The sequence below is a fragment of the Pleuronectes platessa genome, chromosome 12 (genome assembly GCF_947347685.1).
Source record: "Pleuronectes platessa chromosome 12, fPlePla1.1, whole genome shotgun sequence".
NCBI lineage: Eukaryota > Metazoa > Chordata > Actinopteri > Pleuronectiformes > Pleuronectidae > Pleuronectes > Pleuronectes platessa.
Window position 1 is genome coordinate 12,085,752 of NC_070637.1, and position 24,583 is coordinate 12,110,334.

The following is a 24,583-nucleotide window of genomic DNA, read 5'->3' on the forward strand; positions in this document are numbered from 1 at the left end:
CACATATATGAATAGTCCAGATGTCACATTCAAGTGGGGATGAGGGCGTTCAGTTGATCAAGAAATCAACGGGAAAGTCTAAATTTCAAGATGAACTCAGATTATTCTCACTTTACAAACCCTATGATGTGATGTGACTTGTCATGGTCATATTCGCCTTTTTGTCACTGAAGCTTTTTAAATGAAGAAACAGTAGTTCATATCCTTTTCTGTATTGTTTCTGATAATTATCATTTTTTTTGTTGCTGTGCCACTGTGCTTAACCATTGTCAGGACTAAGAATCATCAGACTGAGCCGTCCAGGTTTTTGAAAATCCAGACTCAATGTGACCAGGCCTAATCCAGGGCTGGATACCTGAGACTGATTACTGCCACTGCTCAGACATACTTCTATGCACTTCTGTTCACTCATGTAATAAATGCAATGTCGTCACTGCCTTTTATAAAACAGCATAACACCTGCAGATTTGGCTAGAAATCATATTCGACTACCAAATGACCAAAACAGCTCCTTGCAACATCTGGCTTTTCTTTTAAGTGCTCCTCACTTTGCTGTCAGTTGATAAGAAGGTGGCAGAGACAGATCTGCTGCAGCCACAAAGAGCCAGAGAGGCTGCAGGGGAGAGCCACACATCTAAACGCACAGTCCTCCGTGGAAACATCCAGTTGCAGTAAAGTGGACGTTTTCCAGACAGCAGCAACAATGCATACATCTCCGCCAGTGAGCTTGTTCCTGGCCGTGATATTATTCTAGGGACACAGGCGCACTGACCAGCTCTGACCCTAACCCTAACCCTGTCTCTGACTTTAATGTTTAAATGTTCTGATGCTCTAAACGTTTCTTGTTTCTGCTGTGCACTCAGTGAGATTGCTCAGAGCGTAACTCTGGAGACCATCGAGACATTAGCCTTTAACAACCAATGTCTCAGAAATGTAAGTCTCTCCTTTGATTATGTGATATAACTAAAACTATGATTATTGTTGACTGATGTTTTTATTTTGCCTTGCAGCTCAATCCAGAACACAAGGAGCCTGATGCAGATTGGCAGAGAGACCTTTAACAATCTACCCCAAGCTACATTACCTTTGAGAGATGACTCAAACTGAATTTACAGTGGATATAAAAAGTCTACACACCCCTGTTAAAATGCAAGGTTTTTGTGATGTAAACAAATGAGACAAAGATAAATCCTGTCTGAACTTTTTTCACCTTTAATGTGACCTTTAACATGAACAATTCAATTGAAAAACAAACTGAAATCTTTTAGGGGGAAAAATAAAAAATCACATCACAAAAACCTTGCATTTTAACAGGGGTGTGTAGACTTTTTATATACACTGTATATTACATTTTTGGATTTAAAAGGTGTGAATCTGATTGTCAACATGTACAGATATTTTTTCTCTTCTACAAACACAAAGAACATTTTCTCATTGTATTAAACACAGCTAAAGCAAATCATTTCCATTTGGTTTTCATTGAAGGGGAAACAAATTTCTTTGTCCCTTTAATAGGAGCATATCAAACAATGGGATCACAGTTTTACCTGACATCACCTCTATCCATTCTCTTGAGTCAGAGTTCATCTTGCAAGTAAATCTGTTGCCTAGGTCGCGAAAAATACAAAATAGAAATCTTTAACATTGCGTTAATTTGTCTGCTACTGCAGGGATATCTGTGACAACCTGCATCTACTGGAAATATCTCCAAAACGCTTTCATTGGTTTGACTAAAGAATACATTACAATGTAAGTGATTCAAGAGAAGCCTTTAAGAAAATTAATGTTTATTTTATTATGCACATTTATTGAGCCCTTGTGACTGATTCCAAGAAGCTGTATAACAAGGGGATCACAGAAATACAAGAACACTCCTTCAATGGGACAAAGATAGATAAACTACATTTTCCCACATTACATTTTCCCCCCAAAATAAATAATTTCAGTCGTGTCTCCTCTTGCATCGTTAAAGTTTCTTCCCCTCCCCTTCATTCTTTAGATTGTTAAAGAACAACCCAAACCTCAGAGTGATCTGCAGCGATGCTTTCAAATGAGCCACGGGCCCTGGAGTCTAAGTGATATTCCTAAAACCTCTCGGGAACCACTTAATGTGACATTTATTTACTTTGATTTATTTGAAACAGGAAGACGGGAGATGTTTGTCAAATAGAACTTACAAATCGTAGACATTCTTTACATTAAAAGAGTGGATAGGGTCATTTTGACAGACTCTGCTGCATAATGCTCACAAACAGGCGTGTACACCCCCCTTTCCATATGACTGCTGCAGCATCATATTCTTGAGCGTGCACTCTGTTATTATTCAGGGACGTTTCAGTAACAGCTCTCACAAAGTCACCCCCACAGGGGCCGGAGTCGGCCCTGGTGTTGTTGGTTCAGTCAGGGGGAGCCAATCCCAGCTGACATTGGGTGGTGGGGACTTTATTCAGATAATTTTCTATCCTGCTTATTTCGAAACATATCTACAACATGAGAACTACTATAGTATCCCACACACGTTTTTGCATGTCCGACATATCAAGAGTCTGCATTATTTTAATTCCATTTCTCCAAGGACTTTTCTCCCATCAAGTCCTGTGCATGCCAACCCTTTCCTCCACGCCATCTTCACCAAGGCTTTTCAGAAAGGATGCTCATGAGTGCCATGAGCTGCTGCATCAAAAGCAAGGTGGAAATCAATGAGTGATCATCTCCATCATCTCTAAGTGGTTATACAGTGGAAACAAAACGCTTCCATGACCATCATTTACAATACAAGTAAAAGAAGACAAGATACAGACATGTTCTGACAAATATGCACATACACAACAATACAATAAAACAAAGTAAAAGAGCTGTTCACTTGCATGAAGCTAAAAGTGCAATTTATTTAAAAATAAAATATACTAAAAAGTCAAATTAAGGAAATCTAATTCCAGACTTGCTGTTAATTTATGTCAAATAAAAAGGTTTGTTTTGTTCAGATTTTGGCCATGATCACTATGGCAAAGCTCAAACCAGACTCGACCACGTGGTGGCGGAATTGCACAGATTTACTCTGCTGCATCGGATTGGTATTTCTCCTGAATGTTATTTTGAAAAAAAAAAACAATAATTATATGTGTCAGTAGGCTGCATGTTTGTGCGTAACGCTTTTTATAAGATCATATTTGTGTCGTAGGGTTTCCTTTGTTTCAAAGATAGAACAAACAGAAAGTTAAGACGATAAAAACACACAAAGTCAAGTGAAGCTGTGAGAGTTGTGTTGAATGTGTGCAACTGTTATTTTACTGCCGTGTTTTTGTGGGTTCCTTTAGTCTTTCGCCAAATTCCTCACTCTGAGTCCCGCCTCCTCCATCGGATCCTGACGCGTCGGGAAAGGTGGGCTTTAAACTGTTTCCCCTCCCTCCTCTCCCGCTGAAAGGGATCGTGGGTCAACAACTCCCCGCACAGAAGCCTCGACAGTGCGTGATGTCGGTCAGTGTTCAGGCTGCATCAAAGTTTTATCCGCTGGGAATTTAAAAAGACGAGGTGGACGTTTGGAGACGGTTGCGCGCCAGAGCGCAGCGGCGAGGAGAGATCAGCTCAGCTCGGGTCATGGCACAGAATCCAACTCAAGGCTGGTTTGGACTTTTTCTCTCTACGTCGACCATAGTGGCCATTCTCGTGTGGAGTCCTGCCTGCGGTCAGTTGTTTGTTTTTTGCAGGGGTTGAATGTTTGTTATTTTGTGTGAGATTTCAAGTCTTTACGCGAGTTTCAGTAGCAGCAGGGAGAATATATCTGCAGCTGGAACAGATCAATTTGAATTTATATACGATTCATTTGCAGAAAGCCTTAAACAAAAACATCTGAAAAACAAATTAAGTCCTGACGTGTATGTTACGGTAACTTCTTTGACAGTTATAAAATGTGATGTATTCACCTACAGACAGCAGTGGTGACAAATGCTGAACATTCACAATCATTCAGTGGATTGACTGTTTTTTATTTTGTGGCATAATCTCACAGATTTTGTTTTTGAATTAATTAGTCAATTATTTTATTAATTGGTGAACCACAGAAAACGTATCCATCATATTTGATAACAAGTCAAGCATTTAAGTTATTTTTTGTATAAATTTACTAGAAATCAACTAGTTCCAGTTTCTCAAATGTAAGATTTTCAGATGTTTATAATATTCACAGAAAAAAATTATATATGAATAAAACACAAATTCATTTAACAATAACATTCACAATTTTTGACTGAATAATTGACAAGTGAAAATAACAAGTTTAAGGTCTAAATCTGATAGTAACTGACCATACTCATGATCTTTGAATGCTACTTAGTATAGTTTCCTTAATTTTCAGTCATGAACTTAATATCTCTAGTCTCTTTGGATGTGAAATCTTTGATCCTCAGAAAGGCAAAAAAAATTAAAATAATCTGTTTCGACATATTTGTGTAAAAAAAATCCATTGAGGTTCTCTTTGGAGAGTGAAAATGAATAAACCAATGCACTCTTACTGTAAAATTAAAATGGCTATATTAGTGTGGCTAGTGTACCGACTTGATTCCTATATGATATTAATTAGACTATATATTTTTTATAATATTTTAAATTAAGGTTTGTAATTTATCGATTTGTTTTGTATATTTTTTAAGTTATTTAGTGATTTTTGTTTTTTATTTGCTTTTAAAGAACCCCTTATTTGTTTCTCATATATTCTTGTCTTTCGATGTTATTATAATAAAACCTAACGTCCTCCTCTACAAACAGCTCAACAATCAAGGAACCGGGTTCACCGACCAATCAGGACCTCTGAGCCTGTTGTGATAGCAGGCAGAGTCTCCAGGTTGTATCTGAGCCCTGATCAGCTCCGACAGCTGCATTTCAAACCCACCATCCGCTCCATCCAGCTGTCGGAGGGCCACGAATCCAAGTTCAACTGCTCCATCAACATCCCTGACGCCCGGGTGGAGCCCACCATCTACTGGGTGAGGAACGGCCAGGACCTGGCAGCAAACGCTCAGGTGGTGATCAACGAGCTCCAGACTGTCACGGATGGGTTCACGACTCTCCTGTCCACTGTCAGGTACAAGAAGCCTGATGGATACATTTTTTTAAAGTGCATGTATATGTAAGGCTGTGTTTATAGAACGATGTGTCCTCGTGTTTTGTGTTACAGCATCAACTCTGTGCAGAGAACCGATGCTGGGGCGTATCGCTGCCGGCTGAGCATCGGCAGCACGCTGGTGGAGTCTCAGCCAATCGTCGTGGAGGTGAACGGTGAGTTTTAACATGACATCGACATCGTTGGGAGCTTGTTCTTCTCCCTCATTCTTTCCTGATGCTTTACCGCCGCTGACATCTGTCCGCAGGTCTACCGACATTTATCCATCAACCCGAGGACAGGAACATAACAAAAGACGCGCCGTTCACGCTGTCGTGTGAGGCAGTGGGACCCCCGGACCCTGTTCGGATCCGCTGGCTCCGTGATGGATTACCTGATAGTGACTTCCATAACTCATCCATCAGCTACTCTGTTTCAGGTGAGACACCAACAACCACCTTTCCTCATCTCTCTCTCACAGGTTATCTCACTGCGTAGGAAAAAAATCGGTTTACACATTCGGTATTACTGTCGAGCCCCTCTCACAACTTTATTCTTAGTTTGGACATCAAGTGCTTATTATAGTCGATGAAGTCCTAATTTCCTGTCTGCATTGTTCACTGCTTCCCCCTTGTTTCCTGTTCCTCCTGAGTTAGTGAGGACCTCTGAAGGAAATAGAAATGTAATGATAAGAATGAGACCGATGTCTGTTTGCCTGTTGGTGGGTTTGCCTCCATGCTACTCGAGTGATTATGTTTTCAGAGTTGTCCATCCCATTCCAGTAACAGGATATCTCAAACATGAACTGACTACATTTTGGTGGCCAAAGGTTTAAAGCACAAGGTCACACAACCTCACATCCCTGTAAATGTGATATTTTCGGACTCCCGGCAGTCTGGATTTCAGAATCTGGATTTCCCCCCGATGTGGATCAAAATTTAACATGTTCATCCCTGACCTGTACCTGACCTTCCACTTAGTTTCTTGATATCTGTCCATGGCAGAGGAAAAAAAAGAAAAGGTCCATTAAAGTCTCATCCATCTGTGAATCTTCTTTTTGACCAAACTTTATATTTGTTGGAGAAAAAAAATTTTTACTCGAGGAACTGTGTTGTGTAAAATTTTGTAGTGGAAATGACAAAGTGCTGCAGCTTATTAACCAATTAAGTGCTTTCTCTTTGGTTCCTCCGCACTTGAATGTAGAGACTTTTATCAGCAGAGATTAAGCGACGTCTGGCTCTATGATAGTGTTGACAAAGCGAGGAGGTGGTCTTACTCAGCTCCGTTGGTGGTTTCTATTCTGCCTCAACTCTGCTGCCTCAGCGTCTGTACCCTGGTTACTGCAGTAGCATTTTTCACCATTGTCAGGGAGGCCTCCTGCCTAACCGCTGAATGGTTAACAGAGGTCATTCACTCACTGTCAGAGATTATTTTATGTGACACGCGGAAAAAACGTGTTTGTTTGTTTGTTACCAGGATTACACAATATCTACTGGACGGATTATATTGGAATTTGATGGAAGGATTGGGTGACATTTCTGAGCAAATCCCGATTTTTTTCTCACTTACTTCAACTTTGTTAATTTCTCAAAGAATAATTCATGGATAAGGAAAGTATCAGCATGCCTATGGGACTGATATTTATCAGTGAGTGCAATGACTCTCTATCAAAAGCTTTTTGTAGACTAGAATGATTGGTTTGATTTGTCTGATTTAAAACCCGGTCCCTCTTTCCTGGGGTCCCCAAAGTCACGTGAAACACTCCTGAATATACTGCAAGAAAAAGTCCACACTAGTTTTATAACATCAGTTCAGATTTAAGTTTTTTTTTATCATGTTATACTCTAAAGTGAACGTGGCATTTTCTTGAAATGATATAGCATTAACCTTTGAGGAAGTAGAAGCAAAGTTACCAAAATGTTGATTTCAAGTGAACTCCCCCTTCATGGCCTCTTCTTGAAAGCAAACATTTGTTATTAGAAGCGTAACCCTCCTGCTCTCTGGGCTCTAACCCTTCATGTCCAGCCCGCCGCAGGCTACAAGCGCTGCTGCAGTAGTCCTTTAGTGGTGACACTGCCCAAAGCCAAGAGGGTAAAGGTTCAGAACTCTGCTTTGGTCCTGCATGTGCAAGGACCTGGGCCTGGCGTGAAGAAGGAAGGCTGCACAGTGAGCCTGTTCGGGGGTTGACCCCACGGACAAAGACCCCATTCACTGAACAGCCCACTGGCCAACAGGGAGGGGCCTGGACACAGAGGCTGGCATCCTGCAGGCTACCAGAGCTCTGAGCGCCACCAAACATTGGCACAATAAAACCGTGTAAACCCACTCTGCTGCATACTCGTCTCATGCATACTATGAATCCAGGGCCCTTGTTTAGGATTAAGGCTGGAAACCACAATATTATTAGTGTTTTTGTTGTGTTATAGGACGGTGGCTTTATTTAAGGATTCATGCATTTATCGTGCATAAAGCTTCAAATCCGGATATTATGTGTTCACTAAAGAGAGTCTGTCTCTAAAGAAAGTTTGTCTCTGGAGGACAGAAGTTGAGGTGAGCGCAGGTTTGGCACCTCACTATTGAAAATCCAAACAAAAAACACAGATGGAGAAAAGGGAAGACATCGTAGGCTGAGTTGTAACGTGACGGACTAAACTGTGACTATATTTACTGGCCAAAAATATAAATGGAAAACTAAGATAGACATGCCAGGCAGCTGAGTGAGCTGTAGCCCTCCCAAACCTGATAATTACAGGCTGCTGGATCTACGCTGCAGGACGTCCACATTATACATTTGGTTGTTCCAGCTCATTCGCTACTCTGCATTTACTGAACCCTTCCATCATTTGCATATGAGATGCAGACCCAACAATTACATTTTTATTTTATTTCATTTATTTTTCCCTATCTGTCGTTGTTGTATTTTGTTGATATATACTTGCAAAGTATCGTTTAAGCAGAAAAGGTAGATCTTGAACTTTGTTATTTTCCTTTTCCAAATAATATGTATAACTTCAAAAGAGTTTGTGTCTGAAATGAGCCATGAGCTTGAGACCACATAAGGAAGATTTCTTATATTGATGAATGCAGGTCTCTGAGAAGTGGACTATTGGCCATATTTAACGCGACTGATCTCAAACGTATGGGCAGCGCGTTATGCTTCACCACAGGAAACAATAATGCGTGGCACAGCCACAAAAAGGAAACAACAAGCTATATGCAGCAATGTCGCAACCCGTTTGGGGGAGGTGAATTGTCAAAACTTGCTTGCCAGTTTTCCTCATGTGCCTTTGCGGTTGTTGAAATTATATAAGAAAGGCAGCTTTCATTTGGGACGAGTGACAAACCTGCTCAGTTCCCACTGAGACCCAGCCATCTGTTTGCCTTGCTATTTGAAATGAGCTACTGTGTGTGGTCAGTGCATGTGCACAGTTTGACAAATTTAGAATCGACAGAACTTGAAAAATATATTCATATTTATTTTATACCAACCAAATTGTTATAATTGATTCAATCTGATGAGTTTTCAGTAAGGCTCAAACTTTGTACAAACAGACAAATGTTCAGTGTCTGGAGTTAAAAGCGCACCCGACCAGAGGAAGGCAAACTGATGATACTAGTGGTATCAAACTCATGAGGATTTCTTATTCTGCAGAACGTAAGTAAAACAACGTCGGTTCCCATCCTATCTCTCAGGCCGCGCTGCGTTTAGCTTTGTGGAAAGGTTTTTCCGAGACAGAGACACTAGAAAACAGAGCACAAAAGGGACATTATTCAGCAGCTGTCCCAGTCCCATCCTAACTGGGCAGATCTGTGGCCGCTGAAAGACGGGAATTGTGTGTCCACGGAAAGAGACGGCGCAAAAGGATTGTTATGACGGTACATCACACACTGCAGAGACTCAGTTTGGGCTCACTGTATATTAGGCTGTGCTGTGTGACCTGTTGAGGTAAAATGAAGAAATGAGTCATCCCATGTCTCGCTTTGCTGTTGCGGCTGACATAGCACTTTTTGAAACGAGTTAGTTAGTGAGATTGTACCAGATGCAGAGCCGCAGAAGATTGTGTCTTCTTGACTTTTTCTCCGCAGTGTGAAATGTAAAATAACAGCTGACGTGAAGGTTCATCTGCCAAAACATGAAGTCCTATCGCGACCTCGAGAATTAGTTGTTCCGAATTGAAACAACATTGAAGGTCTATATTGTCCTCTCTGATATGTCCATTGCAGGTGTGGACAAGTACACTCAGTTCAGCTGTGAAGCGTACAACGCGAAGGGCGTCACCACCTCCAGAGAAGCCAATATCCACATTAAAGGTAAAACCTTCTCCTCACGAGGCTTTTACACATCCCAAGCTGACCTCCTTTTATAAATGAGGCTTTTCATGTTGCTTTGTAGAGCTTCCCAGTCCTGTGTATAACGTGACTGTGTTGGAAATCCGGTCCAATAAGTTGCTGTTGAGCTGGAGTCCTGGTCACGATGGTTACTCTCCGCTCACCAAATGCCACATCAGGGTAAGACCCACATCTGCACAAGCAGCGCGGCCATTTTTTGGTATGTTCTCCCACTGATCCTCGTGTTCTTTGCTTTGTCTAAAGGTTAAAGAGGTGAGTCGGCGGAAGGGGGAGGTGATGACCACCAGGTTCGTCAACGTCACAGTGCCGCCATTCCAGTCGGAAATCCCTGGGCTACAGGCTTTGACGCCGTACAACATGAGTGTGTCCTGCAGCAATGAGGTTGGAGTGTCTCCTGTCAGCAGGTGGATCCAGAGCAACACCACAGAGGGAGGTGGGTTCAGGAACCATGGAACAATACTACCCGACCATACTAACACCCCCTGAAAACGTACATCACATGGCCACTAATGTTCTATAGGTATGCAGGTGATGAAAACCTGATGATGGCTGCGTCATGACCATAGAGACTCAATCAGCAAGCGGCTGTTAAAGGAGTTTTCAACCTAAAATGGGAACGTCTTCATTTTAGTGACTATGGAGTAGTGTGGACACCAGGTGTATCCCAAGCAGACTTGATGCCTTTCCAAATGAAAATCTAGTAGTGGGGATGTAGCCTGAAGTGCCCCTGTCCTGTCAGTAGTCTTCATAAAAAATATTTGCCCATTACAAACAATAAATATGACAATGTCCTACGATTTTTTTAAATGTTCAAAGCGCAATGTGCTTATACAAGTAAAAAAATATATTCAATGATGTGAGCTTTAGCTAAAGCTTCAGAGCTAACGGTAAATAGGGAATGGGTTAAATGTGCACCTTACTGAATCAGAGATTGTGCATGGATGTTGGACATATAATTGCCTCCTCTGTGTAAATTGTGGCTCCTTTATGGTCCCTGAAAAATCCTAGATCTGCCAATGGAGATAAACCTGCAGAGTGCAGTTACAATAGATACAGGGTTGAATCAGTGGGAAACGATCCATGGTCACATCACCATCTATCTATTCACCGTCAAGAATAATCTCCCATGTTATGCTCCTGCCTCCCTCTCATTACTGCAGAGCCCTGTTTGGGTTTCAGAGAACTGACACTATGTAATTAGTCCTACGACTTTTCCAAGCAAAAAGTTCTTGGAGTAAGCCTCCCTGCAGTAGCAGCCTATAATAAGTGGAATTTACGGAAGTTGCACAATTACCTGCTCTACTCCTGTAGGTCAATCCCCTTCAGAAGAAAGTCGTATCCACTGAATCTCTTTTGTTTTCCTGAGGGGGTCACATAGGAAATAGGAGTGGTCTCCCTGAGAAAACACAAGGTTCTTTCTGGGTGGAACAGCTTTCAATTTCCTTCCTTGAGTCATCACAGGGGACGTTTTGGTCGAAAGATTTGATTCACTCTGCCAGGAAATAAGTACATTCCAAACTGTAATCATAGATTCCAATTGAGGCCCAGTTTTAGTTTGTCTTTTGCATTTTGTTTTATTGGTTGGCATTCCTTTGAAGTCTTTCTTAAATCCACCTGTTTTGCATTTCTTGTCACATTCTCAGTGCCATCGGTTTATCCCCGAAACCTCACCATACAGCTGAACGAATCATGGCTGGTGATCAGGTGGAAGCCTCCGCCAGATGATAAGATAAATGGCATCCTGCGTGGTTACGATGTCATTCTCAGACACGGCATGCAAGAGAAAAAGGTGAGTCAGCAACTGATTAATGGAGCAGTCCCAATGTACAAAATAAAAATGCATACTTGCATACATGTATACATACATACAAACATATACACTACCGTTCGAAAGTTTGGGGTCACTTAGAAATGTCTTTATTTTTCAAAGAAAAGCACTGTTTTTTTCAATGAAGATAACATTAAATTAATCAGAAATACACTCTATACATTGTTAATGTGGGAAATGACTATTCTAGGTGGAAACGGCTGGTTTTTAAAGAAACATATACATATGTGTATAGAGGCCCATTTCCAGCAACTATCTCTCCAGTGTTCTAATGGCACATTTTGTTTGCTAATCGCCTTAGAAGACTAATGGATGATTTGAAAACCCTTGAAAGCCCTTGTGCAGTTATGTTAGCACAGCTGAAAACTGTTTTGCTGGTGAGAGAAGCTATAAAACTGGCCTTCCTTTGAGCTAGTTGAGTATCTGGAGCATCACAGTTGTGGGTTCCATCATACTCTCAAAATGGCCAGAAAAAAATAACTTCCATGTGAAACTGGCCAGCCTTTTCTTGTTCTTAGAAATGAAGGCTATTCAATGCGAGAAATTTCGAAGAAACTGGAAACAGTGTGAACTACTCCCTTCAGAGAACAGCAAAAACAGGCTCTATCCAGAGTGGAAAGAGAAGTGGGAGGCCCCGGTGCACAACTCAGCAAGAAGACAAGTATTTATATGAGAGTCTCTAGTTTGAGAAATAGACGCCTCACAGGTCTTCAACTGGCAGCTTCTTTAAATGGTACCTGCAAAACGCCAGTGTCAACGTCTACAGTGAAGAGGCGACTCCGGGATGCTGGCCTTATAGGCAGAGTTGCAAAGAAAAAGCCATATCTGAGACTGGCTAATAAAAAGAAAAGATTGATGTGAGCAAAAGAACACAGACATTGGTCAGAGGAAGATTGGAAAAAAGTGTTATGGACAGACGAATCAAGGTTTGAGGTGTTTGGATTACAAAAGATGCTGGAAGAGTGCCTAACGCCATCTGTCAAGCATGGTGGAGTTCATGTGATGGTCTGGGGCTGCTTTGGTGCTAGTAAAGTGGGAGATTTGTACAAGGTAGAAGGGATTTTAAATAAGGAAGGCTATAACTCCATTTTGCAACGCCATGCCATACTCTGTGGACAGCGCTTGATTGGAGCCAATTTCCTCCTACAACAGGACACTGACCCAAAGCACACCTCCAAATTATGCAAGAACTATTTAGGGAAGAAGCAGGCAGCTGGTAAGCTGTCTGTAATGGAGTGGCCAGCGCAGTCACCAGATCTCAACCCCATTGAGCTGTTTTTAGAGCAGCTTGACCGTATGGTACGCAAGAAGTGCCCATCAAGCCCATCAAACTTGTGGGATGGGCTTCAGGAAGCGTGGGGTGAAATTTGAAGAACAAAATTTATATTTCAAATAAAAATCATTATTTCTAACCTTGTCAATTTCTTGACTATATTTTCTATTCATTTAGCAACTCATTTGATAAATAAAAGTGTGAGTTTTCATGGAAAACACGAAACTGTCTGGGTGACCCCAAACTTTTGAACGGTAGTGTATGTACAACTATACCAATCCAAACAGCATTGTCAAATTTGCTACCTGTATACATAACAGGGAGAGTAAATATTCAGTTTGCATTAGCAGCAACTGCATCTCTGATAAAGTTTTAAAAAGTTAACAATGAAGCTGATATCAGTGAGATACACTTGTAACGAGTAACACAATTTTATGAAAACCATGAATGTGATAACTTAAGAGCACAAGGAGTAGATATCTCTGCCATGGCCTAACAGTGCCTGTTTAGAACCATATTTATATTCACTAGATCGGGATTTTCATTTGGATCTGCAACAAAGTAAACATACTAAAAAAACAGGCATGTTAAGTGGACTGATATTTATTTCATCAAAGTCCATGAATTAATCTCTGAGAAATCAAGGAAAAATGTCTTATGTTGAAGTGTTAAAGAAATGGGGGAAACAAATTCCTGGATCCACCCCTGACCGGAATCCACACCAAAATGTAACAGGTTCTTTTCCCGTATCGCCTCATTCTACCCAGTGTTGTGGTAATCTGTCCTGTAGATGTTTTGTAATCCTGCGAATTGATAGAGAAACAGACAGAAAAACAGAGCCGAAAACAGAACCTCCCTGGAGGAAGTATAAAGAACAAGAGCGCAGGATGTTAATTATAGCATCTCATGTGCTGGATGTACTTGAGACTCACAATGATGATGTTATGACAACAGTCACAATAGAAGGTAAAAACTTCTAAATTTCCCTTACCTAACCTTTTTTGTTAAATCATCTTTTTGGAGGCTGTAGTGATATTGTTGTTTGTGATGTTGTTTAACTATATTGTATTATACAGAACGGGGTTCCTGCTCTTTATCCTGCCCAGGTTCTTATAAATACATGCAAACAAACAAAAAATATGTTTAAAAAAACTGAAACTAGTTATATTGATTGACAGTCAACATTAGTATATTTCCCCTCCTATCGTATATTTGGGGAAATTAACAGTTGTCAATGCTCATGTTCATGATGTTGTTTTCGAGTTTTCTGTTATGTCAGAGAATAGTTTTTTCTTAACATTTTTCATAACAATTACTATTGTATGACAAATATGAGAAGAATGAGTCCGGGAATACACGATCGTCTCTTTCTCCTGCCCACTGACCCAGAGGTCAACTTCCTAATTGTCTGACAACGACACTTTTTCCACACGTTCCGAGAAGCAACAAGGCAGAGAAAGTAATTTCCAAGAAGTGATCTTTTGTTTTTTATACAAACACTTTCTAAGTCGCAACAAAGTTAAGTATTATAAAAAGCTCTTTGGTTTATTTGAAACGTGCGTGGCATTGTTCCATGATGCTGCCCGTGCGTAGTCGTACCTCTGTGACTGCATTAGTGGTCTCCAATACAATAGAGCATTTCCCGTCCTTCCTGTCTGTAGTAGTAGTCAAAGGAAGTTGATGGTGTGAAAACTGGCAACCCACGTTGTTTTTCGATGGGCACATGGGCTTGAGTCATTACAGAGTGAATAGAATATGAACACAAGAGTATCCCAAAGTGCCGTCCAGTCAGATGGTGATGTCATTATTGTACAAAGACGTTGTAATATCGGCAATGACTTGTTAAATCCTTAAATTCGTCCGCTCCTAAAAAATCCTTAAAGATTAAAAGTCAGAATAAAATAGAAACATGAATTATTACTGTTATGTGGGGGTGCCATTATCTTTTTCTTGAATTTTAGGTTGATTAAAATGTTTTTATTTTTTTTATTGTGATTGTTGGAAGAACGCACAACCACACGACTGCCTTTGTTTGATGGCTCAGACGTGACAGATCGTTAATCATGTGTTCAGCTTTCTCCTTCGGACGTGTCAGCACATTAGTAACGGAGAGGAAACCCAGATGCTACCGTGCTCTGTTGTGAAATGCAGGACTGTGTCTGTCACATGCTCCCTCACATTGCAGCACATGAACTTACAGAAAGTTTGTCTCCTTCCCTTTTTTATGTAGGTTTCATTATATATGAGCATTCCCAGTTTACAGTTCACAGGGATTTTACAAAAAAAAATTTATTTCCAGTAAGTGACAACACAGAGTTTCTAATTTGTTAAATCAGAAGGAGACATTAGCTTTAACATTTCCCCCTCAAATTTACAGAATAATCTCACAATATGTTTGTAAGATAAATAAAATCACGACTCATTTAAATGATATAGTAGAAGATAAAGGGGCAGTGTGTACAACTCCACATCCTCAGGAGTATAACAGCTACACAGTTATGGACGGATTTGAACTGATGTCTATCGTTGTGTGTCGTTTCAGATCCACAGTGACACTACCACAGCCTTTGTACCTGTGCAGGAATTCAACACAACCTACAGTGTGGAGGTGGCAGCGTGCACGCAGGCAGGGAGCGGCATGGTCAGCCCACGGGTCTGGCTGTTTGTGCCAGAAGACAGTAAGCTGCTCGGCTGATTTATCTCCTCACCTGGGAAATGTTAACTTCTTAAACGTGGCAACATTCTTCTGCTGATGTATTGTACTATTCTAGAACACTGCTCTGCACAAAGATACAGAACCTATGGAGGCTTTATACTGTATTTTTAACAAGGCTACTATTGGCGTGGCTATAGGGATGGCAGTGTGAGTTGCTCCGTTGGCTTTTACTATGATGGATTGGCATGAAATGTGGTGCAGAGGCATACAACCACTGGACAGTAATTCGAATCTGTTGAAATTTTAGCAGGGTAATCTTCAGTATTGGCTTTTTGAAATCCCATTTGTTGAATGCTGTTTATCTAACCTTATCTAAACTGATCAAGCTTATGGTTTCTTCTTTCTGTCTCAGAATCCTCCGTGCACCCATCGTCCAGCCCTGACACCGGGGTCCCAGACTCTGTGTACGTCGTGCTGGGAGTGGTGTGTGGCTTCTGTCTCCTGCTCATCGTCCTCTGGGGGGTTATCTGTGTACACAACCGGACTTCTGACTCTTGGTTTGGGTATGCTGACTTCAGTCTTCTGTGCAAACACAGTGTTGATTGAATTAACTTCACTGAGATTTGTTATTTGTCACCTATTTTCTCTGCACAGGACTTAAACAAATTCTGTTAATAAACTGCCTTTGTTTCCTCTTAATCGATCCTCGTCACCAGTAATATCTGTGCAGCTGGAGCAACATCTTACAACCACTTGTTCAATTCCGTGGAATTCATTGTTATGAAGTGTGTGAGTCAGTGTTTCCTCTCAGGAAACGGATAGGAATGTGTCACAGGCTGCTGCTCAGATAGGAAAACACTATCTGAACCCATTCAGGAAAGAAACAACTCAGAGGGCTGCCTCACTCTGACCAACTCTTAGGTTAAATGCCAGAATGTGTGTTTTGTGGGATTACAGAGCCGTTAACACTTGAGTGAGAGGATTTACTCACTGTTCAACATTCCTTGTTTTCCCTGTCTCCCCCTGCAGGCAGGTGTTAGGAGGTGGAGAAAAGCCGCAGCCTGTCGTCCAGTACAAACCCCAGAGATCCTACAATCGATCGGTCATAGAAGTCACACGTATGTTCTCGCATGTGAAGCTTCTGTCAGACATGCACTATAGTCCAGACATTTTACTGATATCTCCTTTAAGATTAGAGATTTAAGAGCTTTTTTGATAAGTGCCAACGCTGGTGTTGATGTGCTCTAAACAAAAAGTTGTGATCTCTACTGCAGAATTCATACATCATGTCCTATGTCCTGCTATTATTGTCTTTGTGAGTGTATCGGACATGGACATCTCCTGAGTTCATGTCTGAAGACAGTTTAACTGTGGGGGGGAATAACATGTATATGTAGACATTTATGTTACACTGTTTTAAGCCGATTTTTAAATCACTTTTCTGCAGTTGCAAACCTTGGTGTAAGCGATGAGCTCCAGGCCAAACTTCAGGACGTGATGGTCATTAGGAACCTGCTCTCGATAGGGAAGATTCTTGGAGAGGGTGAGTGACCAGATTACTTTCCACACTGTGATATCTACATTCAAACAGAATATGACGCATGCTTTGCAGAGTATCAATGGTTTGGTTTCATTTATCAGGTGAGTTTGGCTCGGTGGTGGAGGGACATTTAAAGCAACCAGACGGAACATCGGAAAAAGTAGCTGTGAAGACGATGAAACGTGAGCTGATACTCTTTGGTTGTCTCTAAACTTTAAACCAAGTAGACTTGTAAATATTTAACTTTCTCGTCTTTCTTCAAACAGTGGACAGCTTCTCTACCAGAGAGATTGAAGAGTTCCTGAATGAGGCGGCCTGCATGAAGGATTTCAACCATCCTAACGTCATCAAACTGCTTGGTAGGAGTGCTACTGCCGACCCCCACTACTCTGCCCTGTTCTGTTTTCATTTACACAGACTTACATTATCTGTGTTTACTCACTTCTCATGCGTAGCTGTTTGCTTGGAAGTTGGATCAGGACATTTCCCCAAGCCCATGGTCATTCTGCCATTCATGAAATACGGAGATCTGCACAGCTTCCTGCTGCGCTCACGCTTGGGAGAGAGCCCAATGGCAAGATTTTAGCCTGAAATACATAAGTTATACAATACCTTATCATCAGGCTATAGAAAGTTAACTTATGTATTTATTTCTTTACACAGTTCTTGCCCACGCAGACACTCCTGAAGTTTATGGATGACATTGCTTCGGGTATGGAGTATCTTAGCGGACGCAACTTTCTACATCGTGACCTGGCGGCTCGCAACTGCATGTAGGTTGCAAATCCAACATTATTTTGTATTGGCCCCGTATTGATTAAAGGTGAAACTTCTCTGGGACAATTGACCTGATTTCATCTTGCTCTTTGTTTGTCTTTTAGGCTGCGTGATGACATGACAGTGTGTGTAGCAGACTTTGGTTTATCGAAGAAGATCTACACTGGAGATTATTACAGGCAAGGCAGGATAGCCAAGATGCCTGTGAAATGGATCGCAGTGGAGAGTCTGGCGGACAGAGTTTTTACTATAAAGAGTGATGTGGTAAGCACTTCCATCTGCTCCTGTCTGTTCTGTACTGTCAGTCTGAACTCACAGTATTGAAATGTGTGAATCCATCAGATTATAATCTCCTCCTTTAACAAGAATCATTATTAAACTGTTTAGAGTCACTGAAATAAGAACTGATCCTTCATCTTCACTCTCTCTTTCAATCATCACATGCTGTCATGCTGTGAGAGATTTCAGAACCTCTTTTAGTCCTGACATTCACTCAGAGATGTCATCTGAATTTACTCAACACTAATTACCCAGCCTCCCTTTAAAGATCGTGGTAAAGATTTTGTTTTGACAGTTGTTCACACATCATTTATCCTTATGTTGTATCACTAAAACTTTCCCGTTCTTTCCCAGTTTTAGCATTTTAGGACTCTTAACGTTGTACATTGTGATTAACAACCAGTTTCCTTAAATTCATGTACTTGATATGTTTATTCTCACAACTTTGACATAAGATTAAGAAACAGAGGCTGAACCCATTCACAGTTCTCCCACATTAAAGTGGACTGCAAATAGATAGATTATACAACGGTAGATTATACTTTCTTAACAGTTTCTGTAATTTTTGTGTACATTTCCCTTCAGCATATATTAAGGTGAAGTTAAATGAACACAGTAGGTGACAAATGCGGAGACTTTTCCAAATTATGAAATGTCAACTACAGTTCATATTGTGTGCTGCAGTGGGCTTTTGGCATTACCATGTGGGAGATCGCCACACGAGGCATGACTCCCTACCCGGGCATCCCAAACCATGAGATATACGACTACCTTGTTGAAGGACACAGACTGAAACAACCAACAGACTGTTTGGATGAACTGTGAGTGTTGACTCTTCAACATTGGCCCAAATGCAGGAATGGGGATGGAAATTGAAAATCAAATTAAAAAAAAATTGAATTTAATGTACTTACAGTTTAAACCTTTTTTTTTAAATGTCTGTGATTAAGCTGCATCTATGGAATTTGCACTTCATAATACCCTGGAATGTAGTTTCCTACTTTTGTGTTGCAGCAAACCTCAAGGTTAACCTTGCACACCTATAGGTTGTTTTTTCCATAAACAGCTGATATACAGCAATATGAGAGGCTAGTAAAACTAAAACTATACTGCTTCTAGTTCTTAATGACTTTTATCCAGGCCAGCAAACAAGGTTCGTCTAAAAAAGATGTTGCTCACCATTGCCATCTGCAGGGAAAGCAGAGACATGACACACAGCTTGCAAAGTGTGTTCATAAGTTGACTTTGAACTGAAATGAATGCCTCCACATGCGGTGCTCGGATTTAATGCATGTATTTAAAAAAGCATCAAGATGTATAAATTTAGTAACTTCCTTTATTTGCCTGTGTGTAGGTATGAGATCATGTACAGCTGCTGGAGGGCCGATCCACTGGACCGACCTTTCTTCCTCCAACTGCGGGAAATGTTGGAAAAGCTCACGGACAAGCTCCCAGAGTCTTCCAGCAGGGAGGACATCATCTATATTAACACCAGCTTTCCTGAAGAGGACCTCGATGGGGACACACATCCTGCAGAGCATCCCGTGTTCAGCTCATCCCAAGCCTGCAGCCAATGGGCTGCAGAAAATTCAGTGGTCACCGTGGACATTCACGGGAGCGTGCAGGACGAGGAAGACAAGGGCGATGATCGCTACGTGGTGGTGGTCTCCTCTGATCCTTCCCTGAGATCTGCTGCAGCGGACACTCCTCTTCTGTCGAGTGATGCTTTAGGTCGAGCAAACGGAGACACCGGGATTGACCACAGCTCAAGTGACACGTCTTTACTGCTCTAACGTTCGGTACCCAGCAGATTAAAACTGTAATAAAACTGTCACCTTGCAGCCTCAGCACTAAAAATGTTGCCTCATTACACTTGGAGAGCCTCAACGTCTCCTGGTTTGGACTTTCTGTAGTGTTGTTATTTAAGCAGCTTCATGCTTTACGTGGACGACCTGTACGTCAGTGTTAAAAATGTTGTCTACGTGTTCTTGCACATGTTCCGATAAGCTTAAGATGCACAGAACTGTGAAATTGTTTACTGTGCTGAATTGTGTGTTGCTATGTAAATATAGAAATGTACAGAGCATTTATAAAGTGATCTTATACTATAAAAATATAAAAGACTAATTCCCTGACTCATTTGAAACTTGATGATTAAACTGGGACTTATTTTTGAGCTGGTGAAAAGCTCCCAAGGAAGAGATCCTTTAATATATGCACTTTAATAATAATGTAAGTAGAAGTCTACAGATGTAGCCTTACAAGTTGGCATCGAAAACAAAAGTAGTCATCTTCAAAGAAGCACATTTCAGCATTCATGCACAAACTGAAATGTAATCGTTTTTTTGTCACCTCAGAAATGTTGGTAAAATATTAAAATTAAGACCCATTTGAAGTTCAAGAGATGCAGAAACTGTTGTGTAGGCTTTGATTGCGATGCACTTTGATTGTTGCAACAGTCTCAATTAATGCCTGAACCAAAAAAACTGAAACGACCTCAGACTGTCCAAATCTCAGGGGATCGCCTCATAATGCTTAATACTATTACACCTGTTTCAGCCATTTAACATTGGCTCCCTATATGTTTTGGGATTTATTTTGAGATATAATTGATTTCCTTTAAGGCACTTGGGATCCTCGGCGAGACGTAAAGTAGATTGTCAGAAACTTACCAGTAACATGGACTAACAAAGTCACTGCAGCAGAGTCACCTGTATGAACGCCACATACAGCACATACAGCAAGTTAGAATCATAACGGTGAAGGAGAAATGAAACCACAAACTACAAATATGTCTTTGTTTCCAGTCTCACCATGCACGTTATGACTGGTTCCTGCGCTTCATCAGGTCCTACAAGCTGATCTCGTCCTCCAGCTGCTGCTCCAGATCGTGGAAGAAGTGGACTGTGCATCTCCTGCTTTGCGGCGCTTTCTGAATTGTGCACCTGATAATTTAATCTTTTTTGTAATCATCTTTGACTCTAACCGCAGTCTATCACCGCAGCGTGTACGTCAGGGACACACCTGAGGCGGAAGCGCAAATTCTGTGCGAGCCGCCGCCTTACTGTTCACACAGGGAGCCATCCAGGAGGATGTTTTAGATGCTGGCTTGCCTGTCCACGGAGCAACGGGTGGTGACATCAGCAAATTACCTACCATGCTGCCAAAATGAGTAGGTTTTTATACATCTCTTTGTATGCATCATGCTGCTATGAGGAACTGTTGTGAAGTGAAATGAAACTCTTCTTTTTTTCTGTCTTTTTTCTCATTCACTTGGTCTGACGTTTTCTATCACATCTTTATAAAACACCTCATTAGCTTCACACAACAAACCCTATGGGGGGGGGGGGGGGATGTTTTTTGAGAGAAGATTCCAGATTCATTCACTGGACTGGCACTCAGTAGAGCTCAACAGAGCCGTATAGGTTCATCTCTGATCCAAGCAGCTTCCTTCTACCAAGTTGTGTGGTTATTGGTCCAGTAGTTTGTTACATAAACCTGTTGACTGACAAATCAGAGATGAAAACATAACCTCCTTAGCAGAGGTAATAAAACCTCCACCCATTTATCAAGGAAATGTCACCAACATTAATAATTATTAGAAACACAACAGGAAATAGGGTTAGTTAGTTTTGAGAATATCTAAATAGTTGACGGGGTAATTTTCTGTTGGTTGACTTATCAATTCATTTATTAAAAGCAAATTTTCCCCTGCTACTTAATCTATATGGTTTTTATATTGTATTTTATTTACACTGTATATATTGGTTTACTTTTGTCGTGCACTGATTGCTGGTTGTACATCAAATTGCCCTTGAAGGATATTAAAGATTTTCTTTTATGGACAACTTCAGTTAATCACAAGCTAGAGATAAGAGACGAGATTCTCAACAAACGTTAAAATGGGTTAACAGTAGGGATGCACCGATATGGAAATTCTTGGCCGATACCGATACCGATATTTAAAATAACAATCTGGCCGATAGCCGATACCGATATTTGTTTATTTTCTGTTTGTTGTTATTCATTCACCCTTTTGTGCCAGAAAAATAATTAAATAATTATTTAAAAAGCACTATTCATCACTCTTATCTTTTAATGAGCACAAATTGAATCAGATTTATGAAACAATCTTTGATTTAACTAAACTTTATTTAACAGAGACATATTAGGCCCATTTTACCACAAGTTGAAATGGTTCCTTGGGATCCTTGTAACATATTTTGGTCAAAATACCACAAGGATAATTTAAAACAGCACCTTTTTACCCTGTCTAAAACAGCCCTGTTAAAGTATCTTCACCCTGACTTCCATGGTGCGGGTGAATCCACTACGGACCTCAGCACAAGAATCGTCCGAGGTAGGATTGCTGGAGGGGTGGCTATTCTATGGAATACAAAATATGATTCCATGGTTAAAGTTTTACATTTAAATGTGGACTGGGCCATTGGGCTAGAGTTTAATTTTAATGGAAATCATTTTATTATTCTTAATATTTATACTCCATATGAATCTTATGATCATGTTGATGAATTTTTGAGCAGGCTTGCATTTGTACAATCCTGAAGATTATGACTCCTCTTGCATTTATGTTTTGGGTGATTATAATGCTGACCTATCAGATAATAAGTCTCTGTTTGCTAAACACCTGTTAAGATTCACTAGCGACACAAAACTAGTAATATCAAGTAAAGTGTTCTTGCCTCACTCAAGTTACACTTATGTTAGTGAAGCATGGAATACGACCTCGTGGCTAGATCACATTGTGTCCACTGTTGATGCTCATGCTTCGTTGGAAAATATTGAGATTTGTTATGGGTTAGCCACCTCTGACCATATCCCCATTGCCATGATATTAAATGTGGACAACGTTCCCAAGCTGGCTAAGTATGAGGGCAACAGCGTAGAAAAGATAGATTGGGAAAAACTATCTAATGATGATGTCCTCAAATATTGCTTCAGGTCTGATGAATTTTTGAGTAAAGTACATCTGCCCATGAATGCCATATGTTGCACTAATGTAAACTGTGATAACCCCTCTCATGGTGCAAGTGTGTGTGATTTGTATAAAAATATAGTTGGAGCTCTTCTTGAGGCTAGCAGGTGTTTATTCACTCATTCCAGGAAGGCCAAGAACATCAAACCAGGGTGGAATAAATTTGTAGCTAGCCATCATGCTGAGTCCAATGCAGCCCATAGGGCTTGGGTAATAGCTGGAAGGCCCAGGCAGGGACCTGACCTTGATAATAAAAAGAAAATGAATGCAAAGTATAAATATGCCCTGCGCTACATAAACAAACAAGAGCAGGTGCTGAGTGCTCAATCTATGGCTAATAAATTGCTTAAAAATGACATCACTAGCTTCTGGAAAGAGGTAAAAACCCTTAATAGGGCGAAAGCAGCTCTTCCTTGCAGTATAGAAGGGGTAACGGATGTAGTGGCAATAGCTGACCTTTGGAGGCAGCATTATGCAGAGCTGTTCAATAGTATTAAATATAATCCTTTTCATGTTGGCAAAATTGATGAGGAAAGTATTTGTTTTCACCCCAATGATGTTCTCAGTGCTATAGGGCAACTTGCAGACAAGAAAGCTAGTGGCCTGCACAACATCACAGCAGAGCACCTTAAGTTAGCTGGCCCCAGCTTGGCAGTGCTACTATCTATCTGCATTACCGGGATGGTGATGCATGGCATATTGCCAGACTCCATGTTGTCAGTTGTTCTTGTCCCAGTTATCAAAGACAAGGCTGGTAAGATCGGAAGTATTGATAACTATAGACCCATTGCAGTTGCTAGTATTCTCTCCAAAGTGCTAGAAAGATTAATTCTTGACAGGATAAGTGAATACATAACCACCACTGACAATCAGTTTGGCTTTAAGCCCAAGCATAGTACCGACCTATGTATTTACACTTTGAAAGAGGCTATAGACACATATAGAAGGCAGGGCTCTACTATGCTTATAGGGTTTATTGATGCATCCAAAGCATTTGACCGCGTCAACCACTTTAAGCTGTTTAATAAGCTCAAGCTTAGGGGTGTGCCCAGTAGCTTAGTACGCATCCTAGCTTACTGGTATGCGAACCAGACTATGATTGTAAGATGGGGGAGCATTTTATCTACCCCTTTTAAAGTTGGTAACGGGGTCCGGCAGGGGGGTATATTATCCCCAGCCCTTTTCAATCTCTATATGGACGACCTTTCCAGGCAGCTGGGGGGATGCAGAACAGGTTGTATGTTAGGTGATTCTCTGGTCAATCACTTTATGTATGCAGACGACCTAGCTTTAATATCCCCTAGTAGCAGTGGGTTTCAACAGCTGCTTAACATCTGCACTAATTATGGGGTTGATTTTGATGTGAAATATAATGCCAAAAAGAGCCTGGTAATGGTCAGTAGGACTAAGGATGACATGGATATTAAGTTTCCTGCCTTTCATCTCTCTGGGCAAACTCTGGGGGTGTCCAATAGTACCAAATACTTAGGGCACATTATTACAGACACGTTAGAGGATGATGCCGACATGTTCAGACAGAGGAGATTGCTCTATGTCCAAGCTAACATGTTGGTTAGAAAATTCCACCACTGTACAGTTGATGTAAAGATTCATTTGTTTAGAGCCTACTGCACCCCTCTCTATACAGCTCCACTCTGGGTGAATTACAAGAAGGAGAGCTTGCGTAAGCTTAAAGTAGCCTATAATGACTGTCTTAGATTACTCCTGCATAAACCCAGGAGTACTAGAGCCAGTGAGCTGTTCGTTAATATGGGTCTAACCACCT

General features: G+C 41.0%; 1 protein-coding gene across 1 annotated transcript; it reads left to right on the forward strand.

Moving 5' to 3' along the window:
* The first annotated feature begins 3,455 nt into the window (after positions 1-3,455).
* Positions 3,456-20,214, forward strand: mertka (c-mer proto-oncogene tyrosine kinase a). Its single transcript, XM_053436632.1, has 19 exons — positions 3,456-3,685; positions 4,765-5,080; positions 5,174-5,274; positions 5,367-5,537; positions 9,323-9,409; positions 9,492-9,607; positions 9,692-9,881; positions 11,092-11,237; positions 15,092-15,227; positions 15,618-15,768; positions 16,235-16,323; positions 16,653-16,748; positions 16,847-16,927; positions 17,012-17,104; positions 17,201-17,319; positions 17,409-17,518; positions 17,627-17,786; positions 18,486-18,622; positions 19,156-20,214. Exons 1-19 carry the CDS (start codon positions 3,598-3,600, stop codon positions 19,592-19,594), a joined length of 2,826 nt encoding a protein of 941 aa, XP_053292607.1. The 5' UTR covers positions 3,456-3,597; the 3' UTR covers positions 19,595-20,214.
* The last annotated feature ends 4,369 nt before the right edge of the window (positions 20,215-24,583 follow it).

Excerpts from the sequence above, each read along its gene's own strand:
- mertka (XM_053436632.1), top strand. The coding sequence starts at position 3,598 with ATGGCACAGAATCCAACTCAAGGCTGGTTTGGACTTTTTCTCTCTACG. Across the intron at positions 15,228-15,617 it reads GCTGTTTGTGCCAGAAGACA|AATCCTCCGTGCACCCATCG; the intron begins GTAAGCTGCTCG and ends TTTCTGTCTCAG. Across the intron at positions 16,749-16,846 it reads AGGGAAGATTCTTGGAGAGG|GTGAGTTTGGCTCGGTGGTG; the intron begins GTGAGTGACCAG and ends TTCATTTATCAG.